The sequence below is a fragment of the Danio rerio genome, chromosome 9 (assembly GCF_052040795.2).
Source record: "Danio rerio strain M-AB ecotype USA chromosome 9, GRCz13ab, whole genome shotgun sequence".
NCBI classification, from domain to species: domain Eukaryota; kingdom Metazoa; phylum Chordata; class Actinopteri; order Cypriniformes; family Danionidae; genus Danio; species Danio rerio.
The window spans coordinates 3,297,127-3,319,625 of NC_141029.1; the positions used below are offsets into that span (position 1 = coordinate 3,297,127).

A 22,499-nucleotide genomic window follows, 5' to 3' on the forward strand; every position below is an offset into this window, starting at 1 on the left:
GGTTAGTGTTTGGGGTCATGCAGCAGCTGCAGTGTAGGGGGACATGTTTTCATGTCTTCTTCCTGAGGGCCAAATGTTTGATCTCTCTAATGTGCTGTTGAACATCGCCTGTCCAAACACACTGCATTTCAGTGTCGCACAACGGACAACACCCACTTCCTCTGCCCTGTGAATCTCAGCACTCTCTGCCAGCTGCTGAAGGCCTTGCTTTCCTTTTTCCGAAGCCGAATCTGTTTGAAATACTCTCTGCTGTTTGGAAAAGCAACCCAGCTGGGGTTCAGGCCTCCGAGGTGTCAGTCATAAACAGGTTATGATGTAGTTTTGGGTGGTGGGTTCAGATTAGGTGTGAGAAGTGCTGGAAGTCTGTGTGTGATTACTTATTCACAGTGTCATGGACATGTGTTTAGCATGTAATACACATATCACAGGCCACGTTTAGCTGCCCATTTACAACAGTGTGAGGGACATGAAGATATGGAGTTAGATCAGTCTCAAAAATAATACACTAAAAAATGAAATTCATACATGCAACACCACAATTCACATTTACAAAATCCATTTTTTTTATTCAAAACACGATTCAGAAATACAAAACACAATTTGTGAATTCACAAATGAATTAAATTTGTGTAATCGTGTTTAGAGTTTGCGAATTGGATTTGTGTATTTTTGAATTGTGATTTGTGTTTACAAGTTGGATTTGTGTATTTATGAATCGTGTTTTGAGTTTATGAATTGGTGTTTGTGTATTTATGAATCGTGTTTCGAGTTTATGAATTGAAATTGTGTATTTATGAATCGTGTTTCGAGTTTACGAATTGGATTTTTGTATTTATGAATCGTGTTTAGAGTTTACGAATTGGATTTGTGTATTTATGAATCGTGTTTCGAGTTTACACGAATTGGATTTGTGTATTTATGAATCGTGTTTTGAGTTTAAGAATTGGATTTGTGTATTTATGTATCGTGTTTCGAGTTTACGAATTGGATTTGTGTATTTATGAATCGTGTTTTGAGTTTATGAATTGGATTTGTGCATTTATGAATCGTGTTTCGAGTTTACGAATTGGATTTGTGTATTTATGAATCGTGTTTCGAGTTTACGAATTGGATTTGTGTATTTATGAATCGTGTTTCGAGTTTACGAATTGAAATTGTGTATTTATGAATCGTGTTTCGAGTTTACGAATTGAAATTGTGTATTTATGAATCGTTTTTCGAGTTTACGAATTGAATTTGTGTATTTATGAATCATGTTTCGAGTTTAAGAATTGGATTTGTGTATTTATGAATCATGTTTCGAGTTTACGAATTGGATTTGTGTATTTATGAATCGTGTTTTGAGTTTATGAATTGGATTTGTGCATTTATGAATCGTGTTTCGAGTTTACGAATTGGATTTGTGTATTTATGAATCGTGTTTCGAGTTTACGAATTGGATTTGTGTATTTATGAATCGTGTTTCGAGTTTACGAATTGAAATTGTGTATTTATGAATCGTGTTTCGAGTTTACTAATTGAATTTGTGTATTTATGAATCGTGTTTCGAGTTTACGAATTGAAATTGTGTATTTATGAATTGTGTTTCGAGTTTACGAATTGGATTTGTGTATTTATGAATCGTGTTTCGAGTTTACGAATTGAAATTAGGTATTTATGAATCGTGTTTCGAGTTTACGAATTGACATTGTGTATTTATGAATCGTGTTTCGAGTTTACGAATTGGATTTGTGTATTTATGAATCGTGTTTCGAGTTTACGAATATGATTTGTGTATTTACGAATAGTGTTCTGTGTTTACAAATTGGATTTGTGTATTTTTGAATTGTGTTTTGAGTTTACGAATTGGACTTGTGTATTTACGAAACGTGTATTGTGTTTACCAATTGGACTTGTATATTTACGAAACGTGTATTGTGTTTACCAATTGGACGTGTGTATTTAGGAATAGTGTTTTGTGTTTACGAATTGAATTTGTGTATTTTTAAATAGTGTTTTGAATTTACATATTTGATTTGTGCAGTTTTTAATCGTGTTTTAAGCAATGATTAATAAAACCAATGTCATGCCAGCATGCTACTGTAAACAGAAGCTTGCAATGCTTGCCCTGCCTCTGTGCTCTTCTGGTTAGTCCAACTCTGGTCCTTTTAATAACATGTTTAGTTTTCGTAACTTCAGCCAAGTGTTCGAAACATTTCCTTATGGATGAGATTTACTACTGATCACACAACTGTGTTTCCCTCACAAGATGTTAAACTGTGAGAATAGACTGACTTGGTTTGTTTCGAATCTAAATTATTCTATAAGATATTACATAGGTATTTTGTCTGTAAATATACTCCAATGGTGGCTATATATGAAATATTTTTTTCATCTCTGTGTTGTGCTGCAGGATCCAGGTGAATGATCAGATTGTGGAGGTGGACGGCATCAGTCTGGTTGGTGTGACGCAACTCTTTGCTGCGACCGTCCTCAAGAACACCAAGGGATCTGTCAGGTTGGTCAACTCAAGTGCAGTTGAGCTTTATTGTCATTGGAACGAAATTTCATGTCTTGCATGACCACGGTGCAACATTAATAAACATAATCATAAATATGAACAACACAGGATGCAAGAGCTATTTTTAACATATACATACTAGTATACAATACTAGTATACAATACTATATACATACTATATATATAAGTGTGTGTGTGTGTGTATGTATATTTATATATATGTATATATATATATATATATATATATATATATATAATGTATATGTATATGTGTATGTATGTATATATATATGTATGTATATTTATATATAGTACATATATTTATACACATGCATATACATACAGATGTGTAGTTAGTAGCTAGTATGTATATGTTAAAAAAGCTCTTTCATCCTGTGTTGTTCATATTTCATATTTATGATTATGTTTATTAATATATATATATATATATATATATATATATATATATATATATATATATATATATATATATATATATATATATATGTGTAAGTATGTATGTATGTGTGTATATATATATATATATAAAAAATTAAAGCATAATATAATTTAGTTTTAATTCACGCTACATATTTAGTACTCATACTTTGCTGTAGGCTGTGGACCGAAGGCGTTGAGTTCACCACATGCAAATAAACAATGCGCACACGCACACATACACACAGGCTCCGTTGTTTCCTCTCCACCTGATCAGTATAAGTTATGCGTGTCATCATCCACCTGTCAATCAACCGTGTGCAGGTTTCTGATTGGCCGAGAGAAGCCGGGGACTCAGAGTGAAGTGGCTCGGCTGATAAGCGAGACCCTCGAGCAGGAGCGACAGCAGCAACAAGGAGACGACACGTATGAGCAGTCCACTGAAGAGGTCAGACACACCCACACACACACACACACATCATACACCTTACTGTCTGTAGTCCTGTCAATATCACTGCAAACTTTGTATATCGTGTAAGCACTCTTTTTTAAACTTGTGAAGCATTTAGAGCTAGATTGTAGGTTAATATAAGCTCACTTTTGTATGTTCATGTGCATTATTAATTAAGGATTGAAGACTTAATTAAGAATGTGCACTTAATTAGCTTACTTTAAGTCATATTATTTCTGATATCATAAATAGTTATGGTTATTAGATGTTGATATGGTATCTAATGCTGTGTGGTAATTGATTAAATGTGATTTGAGGGCATTATCATAGTTCAACAATAAAATATTGTAGTTATTTTGTAATATAAAAAGGTGATGATTGCAGTTGTTTTTGGATAATTTACATGATTAAATATTATTCCCAAAATGGAGACATAATTTGTTGATTATTTCTAATTTTTACATTTTTATAATGCTTAAAACTGGTACTGTTTCTCTTTCAATTACACTTTGGCTATATTCAATCTATAAATTGGCCATGTGCAAATACATTTCTGTGAATTTGTGCATTTTACACGTTAAGATTGAATTAAGTATTTGATTTTTACATCATTAACAGTAGTTTTGGAAATCGAGCCATAGTTAGGATTTAATACAGTTTATAATAGTGATAACAAATTGACTATATTTCCTTTTTTCTTATTTTTGGATATCAGTGTGGTACACATAAATGAGTTGCGTCAAAAGTAATCTACAAGTAATCCAAAAGTAGTCCATATGCAGTACTAAATACAAGTAATAATCTACTAGATTATGTTTGTCATGTAATTCTGTCAGACTAAAGTATTTAAGTAACCAAACAGGACTAAAAAAACTGGTTAACTGTAGAATGGCGGCTTCCGGTTTCGTCATGTAGTAGAGAGACATGTTGTGTCAGCGCTCTGAGGCAATTTTCATTACTTTACGAATATAACACCTTTTTTTTGCAATTATTTTCTCTTTAACGGTTCACTTTTGTTAGAACAGTTGAAGTCAGAATTGAAGTTGAAGTCAGAATTATAAGCCCCCCTGAATTATTAGCACCCTTTTTTATTTTTCCCCCAATTTTTATTTAACGGAGAGATGTTTTTCAACACATTTCTAAACATAATCGTTTTAATAACTCATTTCTAATAACTGATTTATTTTATCTTTGCCATGATGACAGTAAACAATATTTGACTAGATATTTTTCTATACAGCTTAAAGGGCAATTTAAAGACTTAACTAGAGTAAATATGTTAATTAGACAGGTTAGGGTAATTAGGTAAGTTATTGTATATCGATTGTTTGTTCTGTAGACTATCTAAAAAAAAAATAGCTTAAAGCGGCTAATATTTTTTACCTTAAAATGGCATTTAAAAAAATGTAAACTGCCTTTATTATAGCCGAAATAAAACAAATAAGACTTTCTCAAGAACACAAAATATTATTGGAACTACTGTGAAAATTTTTTTGCTCTGTTACACATAACTTGGGAAATACTACAGTTGCAGAAGCATCTTCAGACATTTTCAACCATACATTAATTTCCCCAGAGCTGCTTTGTGTTCAGTGTTCACATGTATGCAAAACTATGCAAAAGTCCACCATGTTGTATGAGGAAACAGATTTGTGAGTCTATTCAGAACACAAATAGGCTTGTCTAGAGCTGCGCTCGGAACACTACGTTTGTGCTACCTTGCTGAGCAGGTACGCTCCTGAATACTGAATGGTTAATGTATTACCAGTACAACAAGAGGAAAATGAATCATGCTTTCGGTTATTAATGTTAATTCATAACTTATTTCTCAACTTTGCTCTATTTATGCACTGATTGTATTCGGTTGTGTGATTGTGTCTTCAAAGGACGAGCACTACGAGGACGAGGAGGAAGGGGGCGAGGATGGCATCCTGGGTTCCAGCTTCTGCGGTAGGAATGTGGAAGTGTACGATCTGCCCGAAAGTGAGGACATGTTCCTGCCCTCCAACATGGACACCACGCAGCTAACGTTCAGGTTTAAAGAGGTAACAGATCATCTGGGTTTTTTCAGTTCAATAACGATTAGGGCTAATATATCGTTATTATATACAGTGGGGGACATAAGTGTTGAACACGTCACTATTTCTGTCAGAAAACATCTTTCCAAAGGTGCTGCTGACTTGAAGTTTTCATCAGATGTTGATGACAACCAAAGAAATCCACATATGCAAGGAAAACAAATCTAATTAGTTTACAAATTAAGTTATTCATAATAAAATGAAATGATGAAGGGAAAAGTACACATGAAGAAAGGGAAGTCATGGAAAGTCCAGACAGCAGCTGAAATCTCTCAGTAGTTCTTCAGTATTCCTCAGCCCTTCCTCGGTGTATCAGCTGCTTCTGTCCAACATCTACATTAGCAGGAGGATGAAGATGAAACCAGGGTGGACATTTCAGCAAGACAATGATCCAAAACACAGCCAAGGAGACTCTCAGATGCTTTCAGAGAAAGAAAATCAAGCCGTAGAATGGCTCAGCCAATCACTTGATCCGAATCCAATAGAGAATACTAAATAAAGCTCAGATTTGATAGACGAGACCAGCAGAAGCATCAAGAGTTTGACACTCTGTTGGAGTCTGTGTACAACTCACACCTGAGCAATGCATGTGACTTCATTCCCCATATGAGAGGCGTCTTTAAGCTGCAGCACCAAAAAAAGCCTCTTATATAAAGTATTAAACACATTTCAGTAGTTCAGGACTTTCTCCTTGTGTCATTCCACTGTTATCACACACAACCTTTTTTTCCGTTTTGTTTTTGTTTTTTGTATGTGTGTATATTTACAATAAAATATGGTCTATATTGTGCTTTAATTTCAGCTACTTTGTACTTAATTTAAACATATTTCCATATATTTTTGTAATTCTGTGCATATTGTGCTTTAATTTTAGCTACATTTCACTGTCTGTTAACATATTTCTATTAGTTTTGTAACTCTGTCTATATTGTGCTTTAATTTCAGCTCCAGATAAAGCACACCATCGCAGAAGCTGAAGTGGATGAGCTGAAAGAGAGAGTATGAACCTGTAAACCATTTACATTTGAAATCAGAATCATTAGCCCTCCTGAATTTGAAGGACCCTATATTTCCCCTAATTTCTGTTTAACAGAAAGAAGATTTTTTACCACATTTCTAATCATAATAGTTTTAAAAATTCCTTTCTAATAACTGATTTATTTTATCCTTGCCATGATGACAGCAAATAATATTTTACTAGATATTTCAAGACACTTCTATACAGATTAAAGTGACATTTAAAGGCTTAACTAGGTTAAATTAGGTTAAAGTTAAATATTGTCTTGTAGATCTTAAATAATTTTAAATGCCTCTTAATTTTTCCTTTGTTTATGTAAAGCTTCCCAATCGATCCAACACACATCCAATCACCAATACATTTCGCTAAAACTTTTAGAAAAACTTCATATATAACTAATGTTTGAACATATCTGTTGTGTTTTTAAAGTTATGTTGAAAATATAGTATGTATAAAACTAGGGTCTGCTTATTTTGATACGTCATTTAAAATATGTGGCTAAGGAATAACTAATTATAATCAGTCTTTTAATAGGGTAGTTTTTTTCTGATCGGTTATTAAAAACAATCCTGAGCATTTAGTCCTATATAAGTCTGAAATTTTATTCTCGACGGTCTTGAAAATGTCTTCAACTCTGGTAGACAATCTGAAAAAAAATATTGCCTAAGGCAGGGGTTCTCAAACTTTTCAGCCCTTGACCCTCAAAATTGCAATGCCAGTGACTCTTGACCTCCAATATCCTCTGAGGTGGTAAATATATGACCTTTACACAGCAGCTCATAAATACAAATAGGCCCAAGTCTTTTCATCGTTTAATCTTGAATTTAATTTAGCCACTTTAAGACCATCCTCCATGTTCAGTCATGACCTGTGTTTATTTTTTAGTGCGTGAGTGCTGTAAAGGTGTCAGAAAGTTTAATTTGGTGCCATGAAATCAATGTGCTTCGGCTTTAATATAACATAATCACCCCAGGGCTTGCAAAAAAAAAACTGAAAGGCTGACGGCTTTTTATTTGCATGTTGTTGTTTTTAAAGTAACTATTAACTACTATTTTTATCTTCTGTAGATTATGGATAAAATATTCATTCATCCATTTTCTTTTCGGCGTAGTCCCTTCATTAATCTGGGGTCGCCACAGCAGAATGAACCGCCAACTTATCCAGCATTTTACGCAGCGGATGCCCTTCCAGGTGCAACCCATCTCTGGGAAACAATGGATAAAATATGGTCATTTTAATAGTTTAATACAGGGGTGTCAAACGTACGGCCCTCGGGCCGGATCAGGCCCGTAAACTAATTTAATGCGGCCCGCGAGATGATTATGTGAGCTGAAATGATTTCAATAAAATACACTGCTGTTCTGATTGTGTCCACTGGAGAGCGCAATAGCAAATTTAATTCCATCCCATCCAGAAGCCTGAATCAGCGTCAATTTGACAGCCATCTCAGAGAGAAAGACCTCATCCCTTATATTGAATCCGTCCAAGAAAACGAAACATTCGCGATCGATTAACCAGTGGAAAATCTTCCCTCGCTCTGCACGTTTCCTACTCCTGCGATCTGTCACTCATTCAGAAATTCTCACATGCTCTGCAGACCCATTGAGACGCGCCTTTTCCGCCTTTTCCGACCGTAGTTTCTGAATCTCCTAAAATGTCCAGAATTCAGGTTTTACTTTGCCATTCTAAAGTTGGCGTCATTTTTATGCATTTTTGCATTACCATTTCACAGTCAGGTGGGCACAGCCGCGAGAGAAACATTAAATGATTAATCATTTAATAAACGACTCAGATAAACTTTATAACCGGAAAGAACAAAATAACATCTTGAATGGCTGCAAAATATTTATGCACCATCAGAAAAGGTTAATCAACTAATTTGCCTTATTTAAATAATGTACACTTTTTAGTAATTATTATAGTTTTTTGCAATAATGTCTAATTTGATAAAAAATTTTCCTGATATTATTTCTCATTTGCTGCATATTTTAAAAATGTAATCATGCTAATGTATTACATACTTATACATTTCTAAAATGTTTTGACAATACTGTAAATGTCATTCTAATATGGCAACTTTAGAGAGAGAGAGAGAGAGAGAGCAGAGCAGCCTTTACCTGTGAGTGGGTGCACATGTCTCCTAAATAGCATAAAAATAAGAGAAATAGTGGATTTCTATTATTTCAACAGTCTTTTTAAAATAACTTTCAGTCATTGAAAAGAAAATGTGTATAACAGCGTCATAATGAATAAAAATCAAGTTAAAATTCACACTTTTTTTTGTTTGTTGCATGTAGTTGACCATTTATGTGCCGTGGGACAATCAGGCAACCACTGCAAGTATATTTCGAACCTGTGGGAAGCTCTGCACACTGAGATGACCTCAATAGGAAATGTAACTACTTTACGTTTTGTCAGTTTAGTGGCTATTTTGTTCAGTCATATGAAAATGTACCGTTTTAAAAAAGGAGGCGTGGTACCACCCCCCTCACCCTCCCAACCCCTCAGGATCCGGCCCACTTGAGAACAGATTTTATACCATCCGGCCCCTGACCTAAAATGAGTTTGACACCCCTGGTTTAATAAAATGAATTAGATTTTTGGAAATCACAAAGCGACCCCTTCTCATTGTCCCGCAGTCCCCTGGGGGGTCCCGACCCCCACTTTGGGAACCACCGGCTTAAGGGGGCTAATAATATTGACCTTAAAATGGCTTTAAAAAGTTAAAAACTGCTTCAATTCTAGCCAAAAATAAAACAAATCAGACTTTCTCCAGAAGAAATAAATATCCTAGGAAATACTGTGAACATTTCCTTGCTCTGTTAAACATCATTTGGGAAACATTCGAAACTAAAGAAACTAAAAATTCACAGGAGGGCGAATCATTTTGACTTCAGCTGTATATCATCCTGCTATATCAATCATACGGCAGTCTCCAGTGTGTTGTAATGGATGAAGTGTGTTTGCTGTCGCAGTTGCGGGAGTCCTCAGAGGAGCGTGCGGCGTGGGAGGCCAGAGAAGCTCAGTTAGAGAGGAGCGTTCAGGAGAACTCGGAGAGAATCGCTCAGATGGAGAAGAACTGGCTGGAAGCTCAGGCGCTTTGCAAAAGCATCAACGAACAGCTCAATGACACGCAGAGCCAGTATGAAGCGCTGGACAAAAAATACAGCAAAGCCAAGAAACTGCTCAAGGACTATCAGCAGAAGTGAGTCATGACGTCAGCACTCGATCAGTAAATCAAATGATTTGCCTTAATCTGAATAAGACAATGATATGATTACGGTGTTTACATGTTGTTTTTGAATGTTTCTCTTTTACATGTTATAATGCACTACCTGACAAAAGCCTTGTATTGATCCCAGTTTTAAGAGTAACAAATTATATTAAGCTTGACCAATAGTTGATCATTTGGGATCAAGTGGCAGAAGGTCGATTTTTCTGATAAATCATCTGTTGATCTGCATCTCAATCATCACATATACTGCAGAGGACCTACTGGAACTCGCAAAAAACCCATGTTTCTCATAGAAATCAGTCAAGTTTGGTGAAGGAAAAATCATAGTTTAGGGGTTACATTTTAGTATGGGGGCGCGCGAGAGATCTGCAACATCAACAGCCTGAGGAATCAAGACATTTGTGCTGCCCATTACGTTGCAAACCACAATGGAGGGCAAATTCTCCAGCAGGATAGCGCTCCTTCTCATACTTCAGCCTTCACATCAAAGCTCCTGAAAGCAGAAAAGCTCAAGGTGCTCCAGGATTGGCCAGCCCAGTCACCAGACATGAACATTATTGAGCATGTCTGGGGTGAGATGGAGGAGGCGCTGAAGATGAATTCAAATGATCTTGATGAACTCTGGGAGTCCTGCAGGAACACTTTCTTTGCCATTCCAGATGACTTTATTAATCAGTGATTTGTGTCATGTCAGAGATGTATGGATGCAGTCCTCCAAGCTCATGATGGAGTCAGACACAATATTCATTTTTTTATACAAGTCAATACAAACGACGTGGAATGCACAAAGCGTTTGTCGAAAATGTGCAAAATTCACATCTACCGCGTTTGGTGTGAACCCAGCCGTGTTGGCTAATCAGAAAGGAAAAAACAGCATGCACACTGATGTCATGAGACAAACACCAGCTGTAGTGCCCACACAACACTGTACCTGGAGTTTCAGAAAATCCTCACCCTGGCTAGATTTTTAGGAAAATTTCGGTTTCCGAAAATACTCCATTTTCTTGTGGACAAACAGGAAACTAGCTTCAAGTCCTTCAGACTGTACATAGTATTCATTTATTCATTCATTTTCTTTTTGGCTTAGTCCCTTTATCAATCTAGGGTCGCCACAGCGGAATGAACCGCCGACTTATCCAGCACGTTTTTTTACGCAGCTGATGCCCTTACAGCCACAACCCATCTCTGGGAAACATCCACACACACTCATTCACACTCAATAGCTGCGTTTCCACTATCGGGCCTAAAGCCTGGTTTATACTTCTGCGTCAAGTGACCGGCGTTACCCACGGCGCATGCAACGCCCGTAGCTGTGCATTTATACTTCTGCACGCTGTCTCTGTTGGTCTGCATTAACACTTCCGAAACGCTAGTTGGCAGTGAGGTGTAAATGTTCCTCTGTGTCGAGTTTCTTCTCTGCTGTTTTGCTTTTCCTGAACACTTCCGGGATGTACAAGTGGCTCAAACTTGCTCATTTTGAGGCAGGAACCGGCGGACGTGCAGCACCTTTAACTATGAGGTAAACACTAAACAAAACTTTCCATCCGGAGCTCCTTCACGGGACTCCACACTTGTAAACAATCGCTCCATTGGGCTCGCATCATTCACGCGGCTCTCGGTCCCGCCCAGACTCGTCAGCGCTACCAAGCCGACCAATCACAGAGCTTGCGCTACGCGTCGTTGCGACATGTAGTTACATTTTTTGAGAGGTGCACGTCAGTGACGGCGAAGGGCTATGCGTCAGCGCCGTAGCATACGCCGGCGTTTGACGCAGAAGTATAAATCAGCCTTAAAGCGAGCGAGCCAGGGTGAGCCAAGGCCAGTCGCATTTCCACTGTCACTTCCGGGGCCTAATTAGGCCAAATCGGGGCTTTCATGGGGCCAGCTGCCGGCCTTTTTCGGCCCGCCGAATACCTTGGGCCAAAGAGGGCCAGCTGGGCCTTCAGGGTGGAGTCAAAGGAGAGGCGGGTTTGATCGCACATGAGTACATGCGCCAACCAAACAAACAAATAAATAAATAAATAAGGGAAAGAAAACATCTAACCTTATGGGGTCTTTTTGCGTATGATCACCCTTATGTATCCCTTTTAAATGTAAGAGTGTTGCATAAAATAATAAAGTAGTTTTAATTTATAGTGACATTCTTTGCTGCCTCACACTTATACACTACGGACAATTTAGCCTACCCAATTCACCTGTACTGCATGTCTTTGGACTGTGGGGAAAACGGGAGCATCCGGAGGAAACCCACGCGAACGCAGGTAGAACATGCAAACTCCACATAGAAATGCCAACTGATCCAGCTGAGGCTCAAACCAGCGACCTTCTTGCTGTGAGGCGAGAGCACTACCTACTGCGCCGCCGCATCACCTGTACATAGTATTTTAGCTTGTAATTTATAAATGTAATGATTAGTACAACTTTTCTGATTGGCTGGACGTGTTTGTGTCCTGTAGAGAGGCGGAGTTTGAGCAGAGGGAGGAGGAGTTAAAGAGGTCTCTGGATGAAAGAGAGAGCGCATATAAGAGTCAGATCGAGGATCTGCAGCGAAGGGTGAGAACTCACATCATACAGACAAAATCACTCGCACATAAAGCATCCATGTTTTCTGATACCCGTCTCTCCATTTCTCTGAATAGCTGGCGAAACTCGAATCTGGCCGTGGTCATAATGAGTCTTCATTGTCGGGCAGCAAGTCTGCAGATTCACTTCTGCTGGGTGAGTTACTGTAAAGCTGATTTTTAATGCCTTTTTAATTAATTTTGGCAATGTAAATGTGTATTATGTCATTTTAATTAGTTTTTATTTAAATGACTATACAATTTAAATTTATTTTTAATTGAGCTTTAGTTTTAGTTTGTTACATATTATATTTATATAGTACTTTTCCATTATTGTTATATTGTTAGTTTACTATAATAATCCTACAGACAAGATACAAAGCACATGATTATTTGTATAGGATTTTTTGGCTGTTCATAAAAAATTCACCATCACAGCAAAGTTTGTCACTATTTGCACCTCCCCCAATTTTTTCATCTGTGCCAAAAGTGTTATATTTTTGCTAGTTTCTGCCCAGTGCATCAGAGCATTTGCTTTTGCACCCATTTTTGCGCACATGGGTTCAGGCACACTGTTGTGCATTTTGTTTTTTTGAGGCGACTGAAATTGCAATCGACCATCTAAAAGCTGGTCAAAAGTTAATAGCGTAGTTTTTTGTTTGTTTTTGTTTTGTTATTTAAAGAGAACATCAGTGATATGCGCGTCCGCATGTACATGCTGCTTATTACACACACAGGGATGCGCAGCAGCTCACATCTATCGTTCGTTCATTCATTCATTCATTGTCCTGTCGGCTTAGTCCGTTTATGCCCTTCCAGCCGCAACCCATCTCTGGGAAACATACACATACACATTCACACACATACTCGTACACTACGGACAATTTAGCCAACCCAATTCACCTGTACCGCATGTCTTTGGACTGGAAACCCGAGGAAACCCACGCGAACACAGGGAGAACATGCAAACTCCACACAGAAACGCCAACTGAGCCGAGGATTGAACCGGCGACCTTCTTGCTGTGAGCCGACAGCACTACCTACTGCGCCACTGCATCGTTCACAACTATCGTTAAAAAAGAAAATAAAACAGAATGTAAAATTAAACTATTATAATTGTCTAAATAAATACAAAAACTGCTACATCCTTCCACACCTTCTTCACCTCAGGGGGCTTCGGTGAATCCGACCCATTCTATAGATGCCCTGCTTGCTTTAACCTCATGCAGAAGCAGATCCATTTCTTCGCTACTGAAGTGTTCATTTGTTCCTCTTACAAACTCTGCCATGTAAATAGAGAATGCCCAGATCCCTCTTGAAGAGAATAGGAAACGAGACTCTGATTGACTTAATGCACATTATGCCCAAAATAAACTCATTAAGATAATGACAACTGTTTAAGAACATGCGCTGCATACTCATACTATTTTTCCTGTCCTTAAAATAGCATGGATTTGGACACATCATAAGTGCACCTACACCAGGGTTTCCCAACCCTGTTCCTGGAGGCACACCAGCAGTAATATTTGGGATGTCTCTCTTATCTGACCCATTAACTTCAGGCTTTGGAGCCTCTTCTTATGTTCTGATGAGTTGATTCAGGCGTGTTTGATTAGGGAGAGGTTAACAATGTGTACTGTTGGTGTGCCTTTAGGAACAGGGTTGGGAAACACTGACCTACACCATGCATTTTAGACTATGCACTTAGAGCCTTAAGCCTGATTTATACTTGTGCGTCAGGTGACCGGCGTAACCCACAGCGCAGGCAACGCGCGTGGCTGTGCATTTATACTTCTGCGCGCTGTCTCTGTCGGTCTGCATTAACACTTCCGAAACGCTAGTTGGCAGTGAGGTGTAAATGTTCCTCTGTGTCGAGTTTCTTCGCTGCTGTTTTGCTTTTCCTGAACACTTCCGGGATGTACAAGTGGCTCAAACTCGCTCATTTTGAGGCAGGAACCGGCGGACGTGCAACAACTTTAACTATGAGGTAAACACTAAACAAAACTTTCCATCCGGAGCTCCTTCACGGGACTCCACACTTGTAAACAATCGCTCACGCCATTCGCGCGGCTCTCGGTCCCGCCCAGACTTATCAGCGCTACCAAGCCGACCAATCACAGAGCTTACGCTACTCGTCGTTGCGACGTGTAGTTACATTTTTTGAGAGGTGCACGTCAGTGACGGCGACAGCCACGGTGAAGGGCTATGCGTCAGCATCGTAGCATACACCGGTGTTTGACGCAGAAGTATAAATCAGCCTTTAAGTGATTCACCTAGAGTTCTCATATCATTTGGTGAAGCAATCCTCAATTAAACCAGACCTACTTGTGCAAAACTGAGCATCTAACATTCGGCCTATACTCCACTGTAAAGTGAAGGGAATTATAGAGCAATTGAAAAAATGGGATCTCTATTGCTGATATGAGTTGATATTAATTATTCAGCAGGAGCAGACTGGAGTGGGATGGTTCCCGAGACAGAGCGTTTGGACACCAGCGCTCACCGTGCAAGGGCCCAGCTGGCCCAGAGATCCAAACGACAGCCCCCGTCCCGCAGTAAACTCAAGGAGACCCTCAGCTCCCCTGGCGGACGCCCACAGGTCACAGAGAGCTTTCTAGATTACTATAAAAGCCTTGCGGTTATTATTTTGGACTTTAACATTGACTTTGGATGTGTCTTTTAGGGTGATGATGAGAGCGAGTCATTGAGTCCTGAGTCTCCACTGCTTCGCAGGAGATCCTTCCAGGAAAGTTTGTCCCTGCCCGTGGTAATTTCTTCACCTACAAACCAACCCAAGAATGAAGGATCTGTCATGAGCAGCAGCCAATCAGGGCAGAGAGATCCACAGAGCCCCGCCGTCTCTCCCCCAAAAGACTCCTCCCCCTCGAGCTTCGCACGCAACGTAAAGAAGAGAGAGTCCAAAGGGAAAGGCAAAGAGGTCAAAGGTAAAAAAAAAAAAAAAGCCCAGGGGAACATACATGTAGGGCTTTATTCTGTGAGAACAACCGGCTAGATGTACATTATACCTTACTTATTGCACTCTGGAATGCTTGATTCTTATTGGTCAGTCACAACATTCCAAGGTATGTTATTCCCAAATAACAACTGCCGAAACTAATAACACCGGCTCATCCGGGTACTTGGAATCACCTTGGATGTTAGGGAATACATTCACATCCATATGCTTATCTGTAACGTCACTGTTTTTGACTGTTTGGCGCCATCTTGTGACTGAATAATGCATAGGTTAGTGTTGGCTGCATTTAGCCGTTTATGTTTCTGTCAGCTTTGTTTAATTCATGTTATGGTAAATTATTACAGCTCAGATCAATGTTTTCTGTCTATTTGTTTAGCTTTGTGGCAAGTAGTCGTGTGATAAGTTTGATAACGCATCCAGCCAGTTGTTTTCGCAATATAAAGCGCTTTAGACTTGTACTACAGCTGCTGATAAACTTGTAGGGCTTTATTCTGTGAGAACAGCCGGCTAGATGTACATTATACCTTACTTTTTACACTCTGGAGTACTTGATTCTGATCAGTTACAACATTCTAAGGTATGTTATTCCCAGATAACAACCGCTGAAACTAATAACACCGGCTCATCCGAGTACTTGGAATCACCTTTACTCTCAGTGAATACGTTCACATCCATATGCTAATCTGTAACATCACTGTTTTTGACTGTTTGGCGCCATCTTGTGACTGAATAATGCATAGGTTAGTGTTGGCTGCATTTAGCCGTTTATGTTTCTGTCAGCTTTGTTTAATTTTAGTTATGGTAAATTATTACAGCTCAGATCAATGTTTTGTGTCTATTTGTTTAGCTTTGTGGCAAGTAGTCGTGTGATAAGTTTGATAACGCATCCAGCCAGTTATTTTCGCAATATAAAGCGCTTTAGACTTGTACTACAGCTGCTGATAAACTTGTAGGGCTTTATTCTGTGAGAACAGCTGGCTAGATGTACATTATACCTTACTTATTACACTCTGGAGTACTTGATTCTGATTAGTTACAACATTCTAAGGTATGTTATTCCCAGATAACAACCGCTGAAACTAATAACACCGGCTCATCCGAGTACTTGGAATCACCTTGACTGTCAGTTAACACGTTCACATCCATATGCTAATCTGTAACGTCACTGTTTTTGACTGTTTGGTGCCATCTTGTGACTGAATAATGCATAGGTTAGTGTTGGCTGCATTAAGCCATTCATATTTCTGTCAGCTTTGTTTAATGCAAGGAATATTAAAATGTTACTGCTTGGATCAATGTTTTGTGTCTAATTGTTTAGTTTTGTGGCAGGTAGTCATGTAATAATCTTGATAACGTACATCCAGCCAGTTATTTTCATAGAATAAAGCAATTTAGTGTTATAAAACTGCTGCTAATAAACTTGTAAGGCTTTATTCTGTGAGAACAGCCGGCTAGATGTACATTATACCTTACTTATTACACTCTGGAGTACTTGATTCTGATCAGTCACAGCATTCTAATGTATGTTATTCCCAGATAACAACTGCTGAAACTAACACCAGCTCATCCGGGTACTTGAAATAATCTTGACTGTCTGTTAATACGTTCACATCCATATGCTAATGTGTAACGTCACTGTTTTTGACTGTTTGGCGCCATCTTGTGACTGAATAATGCATAGGTTAGTGTTGACTGCATTTAGCCATTATTATAGCCTAACTATACAGGCGTTACAGATAAGCATATGGATATGAATGTATTCCCTAACATTCAAGATGATTCCAAGTACCCGGATGGGCCGGTGTTATTAGTTTCGGCAGTTGTTGTTTGGGAATAACATACCTTGGAATGTTGTGACTGACCAATAAGAATCAAGTAGTCCAGAGTGCAATAAGTAATGTACATCTAGCCGGTTGTTCTCACAGAATAACGCCCTACAAGCCTTGTTACACTCTGGAATACTTGATTCTGATCAGTTACAACATTCCAAGGTATGTTATTCCCAGATAACAACTGCCGAAACTAATAACACCAGCTCACCCGGTTACTTGGAATCACCTTGACTCTCAGTGAATGCATTCACATCCATATGCTAATCTGTAACACCACTCTTTTTGACTGTTTGGATATCATTGAATATCATTGCGCCTGCCCTGCTGCAGCCGTGGTACGCCAGCACAATTGCTTGAATATTACACCAGAATGAGACTATAGACCCTATTAGCCTAGAAAATAACTTTTTTAGTTTCCGTCAGTGTTAGTACACGTAAAAAAGGATCAAGCTTTAAATAGGATAATTATCTAAACAAGTTTTTTACATTTTTGAGGGAGATGTTAATGGTCTAATCTGATTCAGTGGTCTATGCTAAGCTAAGCTAAAAGTGCTTCAGTTTTACCCGAAGATCAGCTGAATGGATTTATAAATAGCAAAGCTCAACTGTTTAACTCTTTATTTTCCTAAATAGTCAGGTGTTTATTTAATGAAAAGCATCCATTTAAGTGAATTTGCTCTAAAGAGTTTCTCTAAGAAACATAATTGCACAAAATGCTAATCGGTCTATGTTCACATCGCCATGATTTGTTTCTCTGTATTCTGAGTCTCTCATACAAACGTGTTATGTCTTTCAGACGAGTCTAACGATGCAGCTGGAAAAACCAAAAGAAGATTCCCAGATTTTGGGTAGGTGCACAAAATCGTCCTCACAAACAGCTCAGGCAATCTTTAAATAAGATTTGTTATAGATTTATAGATTTATGCGTTTATTGTATGTTTCTGATTGGGTTGTTTTTGACAGCGGTTTAAGAAAATCTGGAGGAAAAGGGAAGAAACTAAACAAAGAATCCAGAGCATCACTGGACAGCAGGTACACACATATCACATGGTTATACACTCACCGGCCACTTTATTAGGTACACCTTACAAGTACCGAGTTGGACCCCCATTTCCCTTCAGAACTGCCCTAATCCTTGGTGGCATAGCTACTGGAAATATTGGAGAGATTTTGCTCCTTATTGACATGATAGCATAAATCAGTTGCTGCAGATTTGTCAGCTGCACATCCATGATGCGAGTTCCACCACATCCCAAAGGTGCTCTATTGAATTGAGATCTGGTGACTGTGGAGGCCATTTGAGTACAGTGAAATCATTGTCATGTTCAAGAAAGCAGTCTGAGATTATTCACTCTTTATCACATGGCGCGTTATCCTGCTGGAGGTAGCCATCAAAAGATGGAGACACTGTGGTCATAAAGAGATGGACATGGTCAGCAACAATACACTGGTTCAGAGATGCTCTTCTGCAGACCTTGGTTGTAAGGATGTTTGATTTACTGTTGCCTTTCTATCAGCTGGAACCAGTCTGGCCATTCTCCTCTGACCTCCGGCATCAACAAGGCATTTGCGCCCACAGAACTGCTGCTCACTGGATATTTTCTATTTTTCAGACCATTCAGAGATGGTTGTGCGTGAAAATCACAGTAGATCAGCAGTTTCTGAAATACTCAGACCAGACCGTCTGACAGCAACCGCCATGCCAAAGTCACTTAAATCATCTTTCTTTCCCATTCTGATGCTCGGTTGACCATGTCTACATGCCTACACGCATCGAGTTACTGCCCTGTGATTGGCTGATTAGACATTTGCAGAGCGGTTGGAAAGGTGTACCTAATAAAGTGGCCAGTGAGTACATTTATAGTGGATTCAATTTCATTTAATGTTGTTCATGTGAAAACTATTTCCTAAAAATCTGTTTGGAAGCACATTAGCTGTGTTTATATTTACCCCAGTGTGTTTTTTCCTCAGTTTTTGTGAGCATAGATTATCTAGATCTGACCGCCACATCAGAACGTCTAGTTCAGCGGTGTCCACACTCGGTCCTGGATTGCTGGTGTCCTAGAGAGTTTAGCTCCAACCCTAATCAAACACTCCCGAACAAGCTAATCAAGCTCTTACTAGATATACTAGAAACTTCCAGGTAGGTGTGCTGAAGCAAGTTAGAGCTAAGATCAGCAGGACACCGGCCCTCCAGGACCAACTTTGGACACCCCTGGTCTAGTTAAAAAGCTAATAGTTCTAAAACAATTTAAATGTAAATGATTTACTTGATGTAAGATATTTCTGCTCAGATTATAAGTGCATATTTCAACATTGTTCGTTACACCCATTAGTACACTGATCTTGTGTTTGTAGGGGTTCAGCAGAGTTACTGGAGGAGTCGGGGGTCCGTGTTTCCCCCTCAGAGTCCATGACCTCCATCCCCACCTGCATGCCCTTCAGCTGGTTTGGGGAGAAGGATAAAGAGCGTGACAGAGAGTCCTCATCCAGCAGTCTACCGTACGCCACTGCAGACGCCAGCACTGAACACAACTCCAAGAACAAGGTGACCGTTTAATCTCACACAGCCCTCTCCCGCTTTGAATAGTTCTCAGAACTATTATACAGTTGAAGTCAGAATTATTAGCTCCCTTGAATATTTCTTCCTAATTTCTGTTTAACGGAAAGATCTTTTTCAACACATTTCTAATCATAATAGTTTTAATAACTCATATCTAATAACTGATTTCTTTTATCTTTGCCATGATGACAGTTAATAATATTTGACTAGATATTCTTCAGGATACTGGTATTCAGCTTTAAGTGACATTTAAAGGCTTAAATAGGTTAAAGTTATTGTAATTAGGCAAGTTATTGTATAACAGTGGCTCGTTCTGTAGAGAATTGAAAACAAATACAGCTTAAGGGGGCTAATAATATTGACCTTAAAATGGTTTTAAAACAATTAAAAGCTGCTTTCATTCTAGCCGAAATAAAACAAATAAGACTTTCTCCAGAAGAAAAAATATTATAGGAAATACTGTGAAAATTTCTTGAATCTGTTAAACACCATTTGGGAAATATGATATCTTATAAATTTTGACTTCAATCTTTAACGTGAATTTGATTGTATTCAATTTATCCACTTTTTCTTTGAAAATAGGCTCATTTTACAATCATTCTTAGCTGATTTCCAAATCTTGCGGAAGCACTTTTAGCTTAGCTTAGCATAGATCATTGAATCGGATTAGACCATTAGCATCTTGATATAAATTCTCAAACAGTTTCAATAATCTTCCTATTTAAAGCTTGACTCCTCTGTAGTTACATCATGCAGTAAAACAGACGGAAAGTTAATAGTTGTATTTTGTGGGCTGATGTGACCAGGAACTATACTCTTAATCTGGCGTAATAATCAAGGAACTTAGCTGTTGCACCATTGGCTGCAGTATGCGCAATGATATTATGCAGCGTTACCGGCAAATGCTTGCTGTGCAAGCAGATAGTCACATTGGAAGTTACCAAGCCTGGGACTATTTTCAGGTGCTGTGTAATATCAGATCAATATCATGCAGCCAATGGTACGGCAGTAAAATTCTTTGATTATTACACCAGAATTAGAGTGTACTTTCTAGCCATATCGGCCTACAAAATACAAAAAAAATAATTATTATGTCTGTCTTAGTACACAACAAACTACAAAAGAGTCCAGCTTTAGACAAAATTAGAATTACTTTAGAAAATTATGGAAACTCATTTTTAACAAGATGCTAATGGTCTAATCCGATTCAATGATCTATGCTAAGCTAAGCTAATAGTGCTCCAGTCAGACTTGGATAAAATAAAAATGGTAAAATTCATCTGTTTTACTCAAAAGGAGTTATAAAATGAGCATATTTCTAAAAAAAAAAAAAAAAAAGTGGAGTGTTCCTTCAAAGCACAACACCCTCAGTTGTAGAAAAGTTATTGTAGTAAAACTAAAAAGGCTAGAATTTGCGACGTAGAAGTTTTGTGCTTTAGTGTTTGAGTGCACTGTAAAAACAGGAATATTAGTGTTTAGTAATAAAATTCAGCCTGGTAAATGACCTCAAACACAACATGTTTGTTTTAGGACAGGGCTGCTCAACCCTGTTCCTGGGGATCTACCTTCCTGCAGATTTCAGTTGCAACCCTGATCAAACACACCTGCCTGCAATTATCAAGTGCTGTTCAGATCCTATTTAATTGGTTCAGGTGTGTTTGATCAGGGTTGGAGCTGAACTTTCCAGAAGGGTAGATCTCCAGGAACAGGGTTGCGCAGCCCTGTTTTAGGCACTGCTGGTGTGTATATGGCGTGTTCTACAAACAGGACAAAACGGCTACATGAGCTGTAATTTTTCTTTTTAATAACTAAAATCTAAAGATTGTAATCAAGTTAAAATGTGTTTAGAACTGTTATTCACTCAGTTTATGTCATACCTGCCAACATTCGGATCATAAAATCCGGGAGATTTTATCCGGGGGTGCGGGCAAAGGGGGTTTGGGGGGTGCGCTAAGTGAAGAACGGGGGCTCGGGAAAAACCAAAAAGCTGAGGAGCGGGATGGGTGGAATTCTGGGAGTTTTTCCGGGAGACAGAACAATACGGGAGATGGGTCTGAGATAAGAGAGACTCCCGGAAAAAACGGGAGTGTTGGCAGGTATGGTTTATGTGTTAGATAACTGTTTGTCTAATATTTCTAATGTTTATAAAGAGCAAAAGGATTTTAACTTCTGTGTATTTGTGCTTAAAAAGAAAAGCCAAAGTTACCATTTACGTTAAAGGTAAAAGGTTAAAGGTCAATGAAATTATGATTTTTTTTGTATTAAAAAACAGTAACAGCAATATTGTGAATATTTAATGTGCATACATATATACACACACATACAGTAGGGAAATAAGTATTGAAGGCGTCATCGTTTTCTCAGAAAAAATATTTCTAAATGGTGCTGCTGACTTGAAGTTTTCACCAAATGTTGGTGAAAGCCAAAGAAATCCATATAGGCAAAGAAAACTATTCTAATTAGTTTACAAATGAAGTTATGTGTAATAAAATGACACAGGGAAAACCTATTAAACACATGAAGAAAGGGAGGTCATGGAAATCCCAGACAGCAGCTGAAATCTCTCAGTAGTTCTTTAGCATCCCTCTGCTCTTCCTCAGTGTAAATGAATATCAGCTGCTTCAGTCCAACATCTACATTAGCAGGAGGATGAAGATGAACTCAGGGTGGATATTTCAGCAAGATAATAATCCAAAACACTGCCAAGGAGACTCTCAGATGCTTTCAGAGAACGAAAATCAAGCTGTAGAATGGCCCAGCCAATCACCTGAGCTGAATCCAATAGAGAATACTAAATAAAGCTCAGATTTGATAGACGAGACCAGCAGAAGCATCAAGAGTTTGAC

General features: G+C 38.5%; 1 protein-coding gene across 9 annotated transcripts in view; it reads left to right on the forward strand.

Annotated features, from left to right (window-relative positions):
• The window catches only part of ppp1r9ala (protein phosphatase 1 regulatory subunit 9A-like A), a 72,561-nt gene that overhangs the window by 38,975 nt on the left and 11,087 nt on the right, over positions 1 to 22,499 (forward strand). For 5 of the 9 annotated variants that reach the window (XR_015499045.1, XR_015499046.1, XM_087267383.1 and 2 more), the window contains exons 5-16: positions 2,393 to 2,497; positions 3,263 to 3,386; positions 5,276 to 5,434; positions 6,413 to 6,466; positions 9,461 to 9,690; positions 12,177 to 12,273; positions 12,360 to 12,438; positions 14,726 to 14,880; positions 14,965 to 15,226; positions 17,887 to 17,938; positions 18,054 to 18,122; positions 19,449 to 19,638. Coding sequence is in view for 6 of the 9 variants with exons in the window: in XM_087267383.1 (XP_087123509.1) it covers positions 2,393 to 2,497; positions 3,263 to 3,386; positions 5,276 to 5,434; positions 6,413 to 6,466; positions 9,461 to 9,690; positions 12,177 to 12,273; positions 12,360 to 12,438; positions 14,726 to 14,880; positions 14,965 to 15,226; positions 17,887 to 17,938; positions 18,054 to 18,122; positions 19,449 to 19,638 (1,576 nt within the window). In the remaining 3 variants the exon portion in view is untranslated. Of the gene's footprint in view, positions 1 to 2,392; positions 2,498 to 3,262; positions 3,387 to 5,275; positions 5,435 to 6,412; positions 6,467 to 9,460; positions 10,943 to 11,507; positions 11,743 to 12,176; positions 12,274 to 12,359; positions 12,439 to 14,725; positions 14,881 to 14,964; positions 15,227 to 17,886; positions 17,939 to 18,053; positions 18,123 to 19,448; positions 19,639 to 22,499 lie in introns of those variants that run through there. The other 4 variants (XM_087267384.1, XM_087267386.1, XM_087267388.1 and 1 more) reach the window with 2 other exon arrangements.